The following is a 14,593-nucleotide window of genomic DNA, read 5'->3' as shown; positions in this document are numbered from 1 at the left end:
TACTGGCTCTTTATCCGAATACTGCAGCAACACTAAGCGCACTATAAATCACATTGCATTATCACGGCTGTGTTCTCGCCTCTGTCCCGCCCACCTGCCGCTGCTCATTGGCGGATCGCCCTCCTTAGCCCGCCTATTTCTCCTATTTGAAATCGCGGCCCCCTTCTTTCGGCGGACGCCATTGGTGGAAGAAAGTTCTCATAAAGCTGTCAATCACAGCTTTCTTACGCGTTGCTTCTGGTGCTTCTTCTTGTGATGCATCGAGCGCAGAGCTGCTGAACGCACTGAATACTGAAAGCAAAGAGGAAGAATAAAAAGGACAAAAATACACCTGAAAACAGGCTTTTTTTTTTGCAGTTTAACGCATCTTGCCAAATATTTGCTGCAATCAGCGGTTTCGGTAATTTTGTTCATACGGAGTAGGACCTCCACGCGCTTCTGAACGTCTGTCAGTGTGAGCAGCTATTTACATATTAATTCAGTTTGGGGGAATATTTTCTTTTTTCTTTGCTGACGGATCGTTTGTGTCGATTTGGCAATCCTGTCTTCCGGGCATCACCACCGAATGTTTCTGACTGGGGTACATGAGAAGAAAACAAGATAAAGGAATAGACACATTCTGGATTTTTTGGTCACATTTCGATTTTGAGCGTGTCCATATTGTAGTTGATATAGTTTATATTATTGCTTTTGCTGGCAGTAAACCGATACAGGCTGCGTTTTGAACACTCGAAAGGTGACTAAAAAGGAGACTATAACTGCACCTAAATAATAAGGAGCAAAAAGGGGAATTTTTTCCAAGCCCAATAATAATGAGCTGCGCTGTGTTGCGAAATGCGCTCGTTGCGTTGCTCCTTGCCGTGCTGTCCAAAGGTGAGTAGTTACACTGCTGCACGTTGACGTACGAGCCGCTCGTGTAGCCGCACGTCTGCATCCCCGCATCCCTCATTTTCTCTCTTATGCCGCTGGAGTTGCATACTAATGTCGCTGCCCCTCCTCGCGCTGGGGGTCTACCTGCCTGTGGATCGTGTGCACCGCTGGCCGCGGATCGCTTCGTGTTGGTTTAGTTCCTGTGCGTGCCTGCGTGTCTGTGTGTGTTGTGTGCGCGCGCACGGTTCTCATACTCCTTCCACACTGGGGTAAATCCAGAACGCGCAGTCCGTCCCGCGCCCCCGATGAACGGTCCCTGAATTATTAATCGATTCCTTCTTACTATGGGAGACGCGCGATCGCCAGCAGCCGCGCTTTGCCGTTTTTAATACCATATAATTCGGGCAGCAGGACGCGAGGCGATGCGAGGCGCAGGGGCTACGGGAATTCTGCTCCTTTCTTCTCCTCTGAGCGCGATGGAATTTTAATAACACAAATGTATCGCACAGCTCAGACCCCTGGCTTCTCTGCCCATCGTGCGAACGTCGCCTTTGGACGTCCGGACACGTCCGCCGCTCGGACTCTTATTTACCTCGGAGAAAGAGCGTCTGTGGCCGCCGTTAAAAAGCCACATTCGCTGCGGTCGCCTGTTCCCACAGCGTGTGTGTACGTTCTTTGCGTTTACTCTAGTATTGCGGACTGGCGTGCTGAGATTACCCACCACGAGCTGCTGCTCTGTGTCCCGAAGCGCTCAGGGTCAAACTCGCCTCCAATGTCATCGTATGTGCCAAATGACTCAAAGCTCCCTTCTTTGGATCCTTGCCGGAGGTTCTAGGTTCCACACATTTAATAATTTTCTCGAATAATTTGTCACGTTGGTGATCTATTGCAGTAGATAGAAACCCTCCCCTCCCCTCAAGTGCATTTAAATGACCACATTGGGTGGAATTAGTCTCCCTGCGTTACATGGAGCTGCTGAGTGATGTGAAGGACGCGTCCGTTTTCCTTCCGATTAATTAATATTCCGAAATCAGAGTCTGAGTCGGAAGTCACTCAGAAACGTAGAACCACGCACGGCAGATGGAGAAACATTTGTGATAAATGCTCTTTTATGGTGGATGACAGTAATGCAGGGAGCCGTCAAGCAGAAGTCATTGTGTAGGGGAGCGCGTCCCCTGTCCTGTTACCATCCAGGCGCACGGATGACATTTGAATGGCTCAATTAGCGGGAAATAAAGGTGTAATTGGCTAAATTGCGACATAAGTTGTAGCTTAGAGTAATCTAATTATTGCTGCAATGAAGTTCTAGGTTACGCGGTAAAAAAGGGAATAAGCCACCTGTCGTGAATTCCATCGTGGGACGCAGGTAAGGGCGACAATTATTAATAAGCAATGAAGAGAACAGTGTGAAGGTGCAGCACATAGAAACCCCGTTAGTATGCACTAAAGTTTTTCTGTGGAACGGGGTTGGTGTACATGATTGCCTTTGGGATAAAGGGGATTTGACAACAGGTTGACTTTCATAACAATGGTAGTGGGGTTTGCTGCCCCCCCTCCACCCCCCATGCTCCGATGGTGTCTGATTATGTACATTCCATGAGCCGGAAGCGAGCAGGATAGAGCCCTTCTCTTCATGTTGTTTGCCAACCTACTCAACTCCCACTGTATATCGCATGAATACAGTAGAGTGTTACATAAATTAGTGGTGATATGCATATAAACTGGGGTAGGAATTTGAGTAACGAATACACTTGGACGCCAACGTCTCACCATTTGATGAAACTTAGTCAGACTATTATATCTGTTTATACAAACGTCACTTTGATCATTTACCATCTTATGCTACATCTGCCTGTGTTTCATCAAAAGTTATCCGAGAAAAAGCTGACGCAAGCTTTTCAAGTCTTATTATTTTCATTGTGTTTATTTTACTTATCCGCTGCTTTTTAAGGTTGCTCTAAGGATGTGTTGTTCCAGAAATGTTCATGGTCAAATTACATCCAGTGTCAATATGTGTGGGAGAGACTTTGGTAGTGAAAATATAATGAAAAAACTAAATGGATAACTCTTTGTGAATGTTGTTCAAGTAAGTTTTATGTCTTTCATTCTGTATTTACCTCATCTGTTTCTTCTACAGATTTTGGATTTCTTTGCAGATACCTTTTTAGTCAGTGATGTGGTTTTCACTTCGCATATATTTATTTTTCTTAAACATTATACCATAAGTACCTGTGAGGTACAGTAGTAGCATTTTTTTTCTCTGTGTTGAAATGGCATTGGGTATTATATCTCAACACCACCATCCTTTTTTTTGGTCCAGGTTCAGTGTCATGAAGATCGGACTGTTCACACTGATACAGTTCTGTGCAGTTCCACCTTATGGAAATACAACATGGTTGTATTTTGAAAGCTTTTCATTTCATTGCTCCCGCGGCCACGCAGTGACAGTTAACTACAAATTTCATTAACGGCGAATATCACAGACCTGATAAACCCTATTAGTTCCACAATATCGTTTGTGATAATTGTCTGTGCAGCTCCCAGCTCTGCGGAGACCTGACGTGCTGAAACAAGAACCTTCCGTGGTAGAGGAGCAGAGAGTATGTTGCCCTCAGATGACCCCAGAAATAATCCTACTGTTCTTAAAAGATTGGTAGGAACGGTTAAGACTATGGAGCTATGGCTTTGAATGCAAGTTAGTGCAGATGGATAGAAATATGGACCTGCCATGGTGGTGGAGCAGAGACATGTGGCAGCCAGTGCGGCTGGTTCCGGTGTGAGCACTGGTCAGCGCATTATGTGCTGTAGTCGCTATCATCGCTTTAGCATATGCAATGGATGGTGAGTCAGCGAGGGGAGGATAAGTGGGGTCAACAGGCAGCATGTATGTTTGTTGGGGTGCCCATTTGTGTGCTGGTCCCAGCGGGGAGATGAAGCAACGGAGATGCCACACGCTGCCAGCATCGGCAGATGCTACATGTGCCTAATCCGCTGGGGCTTTTTTCCTTTTTTCCCCCCTTTCCCTTTGAAATGGATCATCTTTATGGTTTATTGTTCTCCCGCTGGCTCACTTCTCCCGGTCCCTGGTATTATGTGTGTGTCTGTGCACTTTTGTTTCCTGTACAGACCAAGCTACTCGACATGTAGAGCTTTGATTATTCATTTATTGACATGCAAAGGGGATGGCATGCCTGATGCTAGTTGCTGTGCAGAAGATTCCCAGCACCTCTAGGCTAACTAGAGCCATTTTCAGGCCAGTCCTAGTAATCATTTTCTAGAATCTTAATTAGGCTTTCTGGATTATAAAATGGCAAGTGGTTTGTAGTTTCTCTAACTTAAGAAAATGAAACTGGGGAGGTAGACATGGCATTCTGGAGAGACCCCATGAATACACTATGCAGTAGATTTGACTCTTTTTTTTTTTTTTTTTTTTTTTTTTTTTTTTTTTTTTTTTTTTTTTTTGTTTTTTTTGTTTTTTGCAGCATCCATTCTGGGTTTGGGTATGGGCCTGGTTCTGAGGACAGGTATGTAAGTACATTTCTGTCAGGATATCTGCTTTACCCCATTTGTACACACCAAGACAGGTGGTAGTGACAGCACACTCCAGGCAGCACACTTGTACTAAGCACAAGTCCCTTATGGGTGACCTCTGCCCCTTAGTTGTACCTTCTATCCGTAAGCAGTTAGTAGGCAATGGTGCTCCCAGATGACCCCAGGAATAACCTGTTTTCTCTCAATCATGGTCTTAATGGTTAGGCCGGTGGAGCTGTGCTTAAGAGATTGTGAGTTTGAGTCCCAGACCAAAGAGTGCTCATGGATGGACTTTGTCCTTGAAAATGACAATTATCCATGATGCCATCAGCAAACACTTTACTGGCCTTAGGTATTTGTAAGGAAAGCAATTAAGAAAATTGTGGGAACCATAAATAATAATTTCAGCTCAGCTTGATTCCAATAATAACTGTAGTCATTATACATGGAGTTATACTTACTAGAAATGCATTTAGCCCAAGACAGGTAGTTTTACCGTGTTTAATTACTGTAATACTTTTCTTCAGCCTACTCTATTCCCATTTCAGTCTCTCTGCTGCCCAGCACATGAATATTTTCATGAGAAATCCTCCTTCCTGTAATAATAGTAATGGAAAAAATGTTTTATTTAATACAGGGAAAAAGATCATTCAAGTGATGAAGTGGCTGTAGCAGCATAAGTGACACATGTGCACACACACTCACATGACAAACACATAGACATACACACACCCAGTTTAATGCCTCCTTTAGTCTGTCTACAAGCAAGATAAATTTAAACAGTTCCCTCTCCCAAAGCATGAGCAGTAAATCAATGAGATGGGCAAAGGCAAGCTCACCCATAACTGGGGAGTAAGAATATATGTTCATACATATCTGGAAACATAAATAACTTTCATTGATCTCTTATCAATATGGGCATACGGAAATGAAGTGGGTTAACAGTGTAGAAAAAAATCTTTCTTATGGTCCCCAGGCTAATTTAGCGGGAGCTAAAGATTGAGCTATCTTGAAGAGTGATTTTTTTTTTTTTTTTTTTCCTCTTTGTGGGGATGTTAGTGGTGTAGGGAATACAATTCAGATTAGAGCCGCCGGTTCATCCTGAGGGACCCAGGAGGAACAGGGGTCTCGGCGCACTCCCTGTCCTCATTACTAGAGACAAGCTGCTTGCTGACAAATCAATGAGAAAGCTTAAATGCTAATGCAAGCCATGTCTAGCGACAGGGGCCAGTGCATGTGTGCGAACATGGATATGTGTGCACATTTCTGCGCGTGGGGTTTCAGTGCGCCACAGGAAGCCTTGCCAACATAGCGAAGCATTGTGGACTGCGGGCAGCACCACTCTGCCCCACTTTACTGCAGTACTCTTTAATGTTTAATTAATGTAGCGTGATAGACCTATAATTATGGTGAAAATCATACCAAGGGTGCCATGCTGCTTCCAGCTCGCTGTACTTATAATTTTCAGCACTGGTATCTAAATGGTAACAAAACATGTCAAAAAAACACTACTCTGCCTGCAGTGCTGTTAAGATAGTAAAGGAGATCTGCAAAGTGAAAAACCCCAAAGGACCATTGTTAAGTCATACAGGCTGCAGTGTAAAATACGTAATGCAGACACATACAGTATGTATGTGTGTGTGTATATATATATATATATATATATCAGTTTGGGTTGCAAACAAACTGCAATACAGTTCTGAAAGTAAGGCTGAAATATTTAACAAATCAAAATCTAATGGAATTTTTACATTGCATAAATTTTTATGCAGATTTGTTTTTATTAGTCATATTCCAAATGGCAACACTGCACTGGTTTACACACGTGGTACCACTTACCTCCTGGCTAAACACTGGCTGGACTTTCCTGGATCTCTGTTAGTTTTGTGGTTTGGACAAGGAAGAGCTTTCATGGTGGATGACAAGTAGGGCATTAATATTTTAAATGGGGTTGGATGAATATTGTACAAATTAATATAAATACGCTTGTGTAAATGGTCTAATAATTAATTATTTAGAATAGGATTTCTTGATTAAATGCCCTGTCTTGTTACCGGGATAGTGAAGTTGCCTAAAAATGGTATTCTCCGTTCAAATTCTAAAGAGGAAAATGTTACATTTCAATGACTTTCTATGAAATTTGGAAATTCTTAGAATCATTTGTAAACATGTCTGTCCAGTCAATTTCCACTTATGAAGTGTTTGCATTTTAGGCTAAATGTATTATATTTGTACATATTATATTTGCGTAAACTGTACTGTTGTAACTAATTCTGCCAGTGCTAGTTTACAGTGTATTGCAGTGAAGTAGCAATACACTTTCCACATGCACTGATATTTAACTTTCTTCTTTTTTACACTTGAGGTGTTTAGCTTCATCATATGCATACACTTGTATCTCACACACACACACACACACACAGTCTACAAACGTTTGACCCGAGCGGGGTCACGGCAACACAGGGCACGAGGGGGGAGGGGACACACCCAGGACGGGACGCCGCAGGACTTGAACCCCAGACCCGCCGCACTTGTATCAGTGAAATCCAAAATTATAAGAAGGTCTTCGGGTATGGCTGTAGTCCATCCGCCTCATTTACAAGTACATTTATTTATGTAGTTGATGCTTCTCTCCCAACGGACTGGCGTCCCGTCCTGGGTGTGCCCCCTCCCCCTCCGGCCTTATGCCTTATGTTGCCGGGTAGGCTCCGGTTCCCCGCGACCCCGTATGGGACAAGCGGTTCTGAAAGTGTGTGTGTGTGTGTGTGTGTGTGTGTGTGTGTGCTTCTCTCCAAAGCAGCTTACAATGTTAAGGTTACAATTATTTACCCATTTACACAGCTGGGTAGTTTTAGTGGAGCAATTTAGGGTAAGTACCTTGCTCAAGGGTACTACAGCCAGAGGGGGGAATAAAACCTGCAACCTTTGGATCCAAAGGCAGTAACACTAATCACTACACACTACCAGCTGTCCCAAGTAGACTTGCAGGAGAGCATACAGATGTCATACACTGCAGGGTACAAGTGTCAGACATGCCTCTGACACCCTCTTTAGCACCTCGAGATCTTGAAGGTAGGTTCTCTCCCCAGTGCATTCCAGTTATAAGGACTGCATGCCTACTGCTGGATTTTCATATCACAGGTCACAAGGCCTGATATAGGAGTCTTACTGCCCCCTGGTGGGAGGACACGTCTCTTACTGCTCGCATACCTGGAAACTGTCAGCCGCCATGGATTCACAGAAGGAGCTTATAAGGGGCAGCTGCCATCACCCTGCCTGGCTAATAGCCTGCCCTACTGAGGTGTCATTACAATTATGTGCCTGTTTCCTCATATGACTGGTGGATGACAATGTCGACACACTCAAAGCGTAGTCCACGAGAAGGTCATCTCAAGCAGTGTGATAAGTTTGCAGGACAAGTTGCTCGAATTGGTATTTTTTTCTCTAGCCAATTTTTCTGCCAGCTACTGCCAAGCAAGCAGTCGGGAAGTTAAAATGACTCATTTGTTTCTCATTTGCTTAATAAGTATGTAAATTCAACACCTTCAGTTGTCCTTTGTGTTTTTTTTTTTCATTTGATCAACATCCATGTCCACGTAACATTTCAATTTCAAGTGCGCAATTTTCAGACCTGTCACTTTCAATCTGCAGTGGATCCATTCCCAGGCAGTCAAACTGCAGTACAGATATGAGTAATATGATGACGGCGACTGAGTGCTCACTTGCACACCCCTGTTTACACATTTCCAGGCATTTTTACCTGAAGTGACAAAGAACAGCTCATAATTTCAGACTCTTACCATTTATGCGGTGTGATATTTACTCAAACCATTCCAGTTAATTACTTTGTTCAAAGCTACTACAGTGGTTCCCCTCCTGGGACTGTGGCTGGCAGCCTTTTTGGTCCCATTTGTCATACCACCTGCTGTCCAACACTTTACATTATTGCTTCCTCCTCAACAACTGCCACCATTGGTACTATTTCTACTATTACTCCCTCTCCCTATCGGTACTTCTGCATATTTGTCTATCACGATGTCTTTTTTTGCTCCAATATATACCCTTATTATTTACACAGATATTAAAGTGATGTAGGCAACAACAAATATCCAACAATAGCTTTTTGGCGTAGATGTGAGCCCCTCTGCTGTCCCCACATACTCTGGGCACTGGGGGGGGGGGGTTTGAGTCTGCCATGGGAGGGCAGGAGGGATGCAAGGAAATAAATAAAGCTGAGGAAAACAGATCAATAAATATTTCAGCAGTTGCTCCCTTCTTGCACTCCTCCTGGAGCAAAAAAGAGAAGGGAGGGTCAGAGCAGTTGGGGGGGGGGGGGAGAAGGGAGGCGTTGACTTTCAGGAGAAGGGGTGGGCGACAGCAGCACCAAGAGCGCTAATGAGTTTTACGGCGGAGCGCTCTCCAATGGGAGAGCCATTGTTAGAGCCTGGGTAAGGGCTTGAAAAACAGTTTTTTCTGCTCCCTTAAATTTCTCAGGTGCACGTTGTGATTGGGGCCAGGCAGAACAGACAGCATGCAGCAAACGTTTAGTCAATGCCTTCAGGAGAGGCCCCTGTTGGGGGCTGGCAAGGAACCGCAGTGTGGTGAATGAGACGGTGCACGTGCCAGCCGTCGCCGCTCAAACCTGATTAATGAGCCACAGCAGCCAATCAGGAGCTCTTCTCATTTCCAGACAATTAACAAACACTATATACAATGGACCATTACGTGTAATATGTGTACCCTTTTCATTTCAGATTTGTACCAGGGGAAAGGGGGAGGGGTTGGAACAGGCAGGGAGAGGTAGAGCGATAAAGCATTGGGACAGGACAGGGAAGAGCAGGGTAGGGAAGTGATGGAAGGACGGAAAGGGGGGAAAAGTAGATGAGAGTAAGACAGATGGCAGTATGAAGGAGGAGAGCTGGGACTGTGGAGACTCTGCGGAGGCAAGCAGCAATCTGAGAAATGGATTGATCTGTTGACGGATTAAGTGTCCAGCAATAAATAGTAGATTCAGTCTGCCAAGGAGGTTGTGGTTGTGTTCGTGTCCTGGCGAATGGCTGCGATGGTCTCAGGGTCAACTCCAATGTGAAACAAGAGCAGCAGTGTCTAAGTGGCATTCCGGTCAGGGGCTGATTTTGGTGTTTGTAGCCCTGGGCACGTTCGCTCCAAAATACGTAAAACGAGGGCCAAACACCAATTATGTTGATCGACATTATGCACTTTAAATTATTCTAATGCTTAACAATGTGATTGTTGGAGAAGCCAAACAAAGAGAGTTCTTTAGAAAATGCCAAAAAATTTTAAAGTTGTTGAAATGTAATTTTTGAGTTCTAGTTTCATTAAATTTCTGTCTCACAGTCTGGTTTTCCTTATTTTTCTGCTTTAAAATTTTTTCCCTTCTTTGTAAGCCATAAAAATTTCGTAGGCCCAAGGCACTGTGCCTACGGCACCTAATGGGAAATCCATTGCTTGTTCCGGTGAAAAGGAGCTGGGGGTATCTGTGAGTCACCTGGCTAATAAGGTATTATCATTTGGGCGAGTATCTGGTAATAAAGTATGGCTTAGTTTTTAGTGTGTTATTCCAAGAAAAACTACTCCACCGTGTTATTAGGAAGAGCGTGACAGTGTCAAGTGACTATTTTAGGTACCAACTAATACATTTTAATATAATACAGCGTGATTCGGGATAATAAGCTGTGCATGTCAGTGTGATATAGTGCTCCTAAAGAGGCTGTGTCAGTGTGATACTGCAGTAATGAACAGTGAGTTAAGTGCAGCTTCATTGACGCATACTGGTGTGATATTGCAGTTATCAAGAATGCCGGCATGGTTCTCAAGTAACAAGCGGAGTTGTTATCAATGTGACATGATGCTGTTAAAGAGGTTGTTCATTGGGATAGTTTGTTATTGGATTACTGTCTGACAGCCCACAGGTGTGCATTTGTGTTTTACACTAATGTAAGCAGAAATTTGAGTATAAATTCTGCAGCAATGTACACCACTTAGGTATATATGTGTGGGTGGTGTGCATTGTACTCCTAATGACTGAGGACTGCAATAGAGCACTGGAGAGGACCATGGATATTCAGCTAACAGATACAGAGTGCCATTAGGCTCTGTATGTTTTTGTGTTTGTGGACATAAAGACTTACTCTTGGTATAGGGTGCTGTATGCCATTAGTCTGTGTGAGGGTTGTATTTCAGTGCTGGACCCAATGTGTCACTGTGATTTAGCCGTAGTGGATTACAGTGTCAAACCCCATTTATGGATGAACATGCACTATTACTATGTATCCCTGTGAAAACATCCAGTCATGGGTACCCACTGTGTACGCTAGTTATTGTTACAACTTCCTTCTTAATTATATGAATGGAATACATGTAGGGGGTGCGGTGGCGCAGTGGGTTGGACCACAGTCCTGCTCTCCAGTGGGTCTGGGGTTCGAATCCCGCTTGGGGTGCCTTGCGGCGGACTGGCGTCCCGTCCTGGGTGTGTCCCCTCCCCCTCCGGCCTTACGCCCTGTGTTGCCGGGTAGGCTCCGGTTCCCCGTGACCCCGTATGGGACAAGCGGTTCTGAAAATGTGTGTGTGTGTGTGTGTGTGTGTGTGGAATACATGTCATTATTGCAGGATTTTGTTAACAAGACACAGCGATATAAACAGCATTTGGAGGAAAACATCCAAAAATGTAATTCCTTTGCAAAACCCTTATAGCTGTCAAGAGATGTGAAGTCCAAATCGGTATTTATTTAACAAGCTTACTTAATTAAGAGGTTGTTTGAAACAAGAAATGAGAATGAATTGTATGCCTCGCACTGAGGGGTGACAAGCTGTAAATGGTTACACATGGATTAAGGTGCAACACTGCGCTGGCTGGGAAGCTCACAACACACATCTGCAGGCCCATGGTGCTCGCCTTACCTCTTTTCCTGCACGATGCATCCGTCACATACTGGCTGAAATCAACAACATCTGTCAGTCTCTAGCGGGTGATGGGCAGTTTATCCGAGCCGATGGTATTACCTGATCAGGGGTTTCTAACCCCTCCCGCTTTTCGCCAGCTGCCCCTTCTCTCCCTTCCCTAGACACAAGTGCAAATCTAAGTGTCACATTAACAAGCAGCATCTATCTCCTGCACGTTGAGCATGCCCTTTGCTTCGAGGTTAATGGTAGCGGCATGAATATTAATGATGCTATTATGGCTGTTGCAAGTTGCCGTTGGCATGGGTCCTTGAAGTGAACTATGGTTGTGGGTTGAGCACTTCATGTTCTCCTAGGTGGCCTCAGTGGCGTGCCCTGACCAGCCCTACTGGAGTGTGAGGGTCACTCATGTCTGCTGGGCCACAGCCACCCTCAAATTATGAATTACAAAACCCCATTCAGCACCTAATAATCCTTTCTACACTGGAATTAAATTGAATTCTTTGACCCAACAGTTAATTGGTTGGGATACATGAACGGGATGTTTGTGGTTCACTCCCACAACTAGACTTGCCTCATATTCACGGTTATATCATTTATTATTCACAGGTGGGCCTAAATTTACATTTGACCCGTGTTTTATGTTAGTCTTTTTTCCAAAGAGGTAATAACCGTCAGACTCAAAGAGTTCATAAATAAATGAGGGGAGAGATCTGTCTCCTCAGTGTCTGGGGATGGAGCTGTAGAGACGTCCTCAGGTAACTGGAGGACACAGCTTCCAAACAAGAACATTCGAAACCAGCAGGGGAGCAAACATGCCCCAACCCAGATCTCATAGACGGCTGCCCCTTAAATATTAATACGTCAGAATTTTAGCTCTTCGAAGAGCAATCAAGAGAGATCTTTAATAGAATTTAATATGTATAAATAAAATTTTTTGGGTCAGCTTTTTTTTTTCTTGTGTTTAGTCGGCTCACATTATGGTGGTGTGTTCTTTGTCTGCTCCTGTTTCAGACTACTGTATTGCTTGTTTGTTTTGTCTGCTTGTGGGCTGGTTGTATGTGTTCTGTCTGCTCTTCTTTGAGTATTATGTGTTTCTTCTATTTGTGTTTCAGGCTGTGTATATTTTGTATACTGTTGTTTTGCTTCTCTGTGTGTTTTATGCCCGTGGATTTTTGCTGCATCCACTTGTGTTTGGGCATCATGAATTTAGATTGTTTATGCATTTGGACCTGGAAATGCCAGTTTGGGTGTGATCCTGCAATTTTTTGGAGCAACCTAAACTAAGGGATTGGTCCATGACTGCGGGTTGCACTGTGGAAGTGTAGGTGTGAAATTGTCCTGTAGCACTTGACATGTTGACCAGTCACTCAGGGTTAGGTAGACAGATCCTACTATGCTAAGTGGTATATATTATATTTATATTTTTAACGTCCCTCACAAGCATTCTTTAGCATTGTGCTTTACACCGGACTACAGTTCTTTATGTCTTTACAACAATTACATAGTCCATTGGAGCAGGGGAGTTAATCCCTTGCTCCTTCTCTGATTATTTTTTATTGCACTCATTTTTCATCTCTCGCTCCCCCACCCTATCTTTTTGGCCATCTTCGCAAAGGAAGAGAGATTCTTGTGCGTAGTGCATGCTGTCGCCATGCCTCAGCCACCCTTTTTCATTTCCCTTCTGAAACTGTGAAGCAAAAGATTAGGCTCTGGATGGAGTGGATTGCACCACATGCTTGTTTGTCTTGTAGATAGAGGAACAAAGTGGACAGAGGATGGTTGTGGGGGGTGGGGGTCAAATGTCAACACATGAACGACCACCCTGCTAGCAAAATTTTACACTGGTGGGGGCAGGGAGTCATGTGTGGGGTGTTGGAGACAGTCATGTCTTCATCTTCTTCTGCTTGACACTCAAACGCCGGGTCTGTGGCTCTGAATACGGATGAAGCCATTACGCCCACGCTTCGGATGTAACATGAGCCCTATTAACAAATGTGTTCTAATTGCCGCGAAGCACAGCACTGATAGACAGTGAAGCATTTTGCATGATGCAGAGAGATCTATAAATATGAACTAGCGGCCTAGCATTGCCCTCCAGAGCAGGAGGTGAAGAAGACAGATATAAACAAGCAAAGAAATCAGCAGAATAAATAAATGTGAAGATTTTGCTACTTTCTTTCCCCTCCTCTTGCTTTATTTTCCTAGGCTAAAGAATTAAAAGCCACTTTTGATATCTGAACAGCCTAGATAAATAAAATTGTCAGAATCTGTCAACAGCTTTACAAGACACCTCCCCACTCCCTTAGTCTCCTTCCACTTTAGATTGGATCGTGTAGCTCATTTACTCTCTTTTATCCCCCACCTCGAAGTGTGATAGGTAGTCTGGACACATTTCTGATGAACCATTCACTTCTTTCCTCCTTCTTGTTCCTTTCTAACATCTGTCCAATGTTGTCCACCAATCTTTTCTCTGTCTTCTTCCTCATAATGCCTGCCTCTGGCTGTGTGGAGAATTTGCCCAGATTACCTGTCATATCGGCCACACCGTGTAAATAAGACCTAGGAAGTGTCACTTTCTTCCTTTTCGTCTTTTTCTCTCTTCATCCTTGGCTCCTTTTCTCTCCCTCCCCGCACCTACACATCCTACACGACGGTGCCCTTCCTTTGACAGGAAGTCTCTGCCGTTCTTTCTTCGGCAGAAAATGAGTTTGGTCATTGTGCCACTGGAGACATTTCAGGCAGAGAAGCAGGTCATTGACTACCTGTCATTTAGCCTGGCAGTTTAAGCGAATTAGAAATTACAGACGCTAGTGTGGTCCGCTGCTTCTCCAAACATCTGCTTTCAAGGAGATGACTGGGAAAGTGCATACTATTTGAAGGAGGATGTGCACATGGGTGCACAATTTGTGTCAGAGGGCTTGAAAAGCTCAAGGCTTCCCAGGGGTTGACGCGGTTGATGCTGAGGCTCATTTCCTGGTTTTGGATAGTGCAATCATGAGCTGCCTCAGGCCTTCCAGCGCGAGGGCAGGGATTATGGAAGAAGGAGATGGCTGAGGAGAGGAGGTGCGAAATCTGGTCACTTAAGCGGCTCCCGCACAATCCTGCAAGGCTTATGTGGCCATAGTCCAAGCAGCAGTCCTACGGAGACATGTCATCCTGATAGATGAAGAGGGTGTCTGGGTTATTTCTGGTCTTTTTAAAGAGCCTTTGGGAGCAAACACTCAAATATCCTTCCTAACTCAAGGACTGCTGTGTAACAAGTGACCTA

The 14,593-nt window shown here is 44.3% G+C and overlaps 1 protein-coding gene across 2 annotated transcripts in view; it reads left to right on the top strand.

Annotated features, from left to right (window-relative positions):
* The first annotated feature begins 239 nt into the window (after positions 1-239).
* iglon5 (IgLON family member 5) overlaps positions 240-14,593 on the top strand; it is a 68,520-nt gene continuing 54,166 nt past the window's right edge. The window contains exons 1-2 of one of the 2 annotated variants that reach the window (XM_018727000.2): positions 240-873; positions 4,353-4,394. In XM_018727000.2, the coding sequence (XP_018582516.1) occupies positions 813-873; positions 4,353-4,394 (103 nt within the window). In that variant the 5' untranslated portion in view covers positions 240-812. The remainder of the gene's footprint in view (positions 874-4,352; positions 4,395-14,593) is intronic. The other variant, XM_018727002.2, reaches the window with a different exon arrangement.

This window comes from Scleropages formosus, chromosome 18, assembly GCF_900964775.1.
Source record: "Scleropages formosus chromosome 18, fSclFor1.1, whole genome shotgun sequence".
In the NCBI taxonomy this organism is placed as follows: Eukaryota; Metazoa; Chordata; class Actinopteri; order Osteoglossiformes; family Osteoglossidae; genus Scleropages; species Scleropages formosus.
Note: the sequence above shows the minus strand (reverse complement) of the source record. Positions and strands in the feature narration are given on the sequence as shown.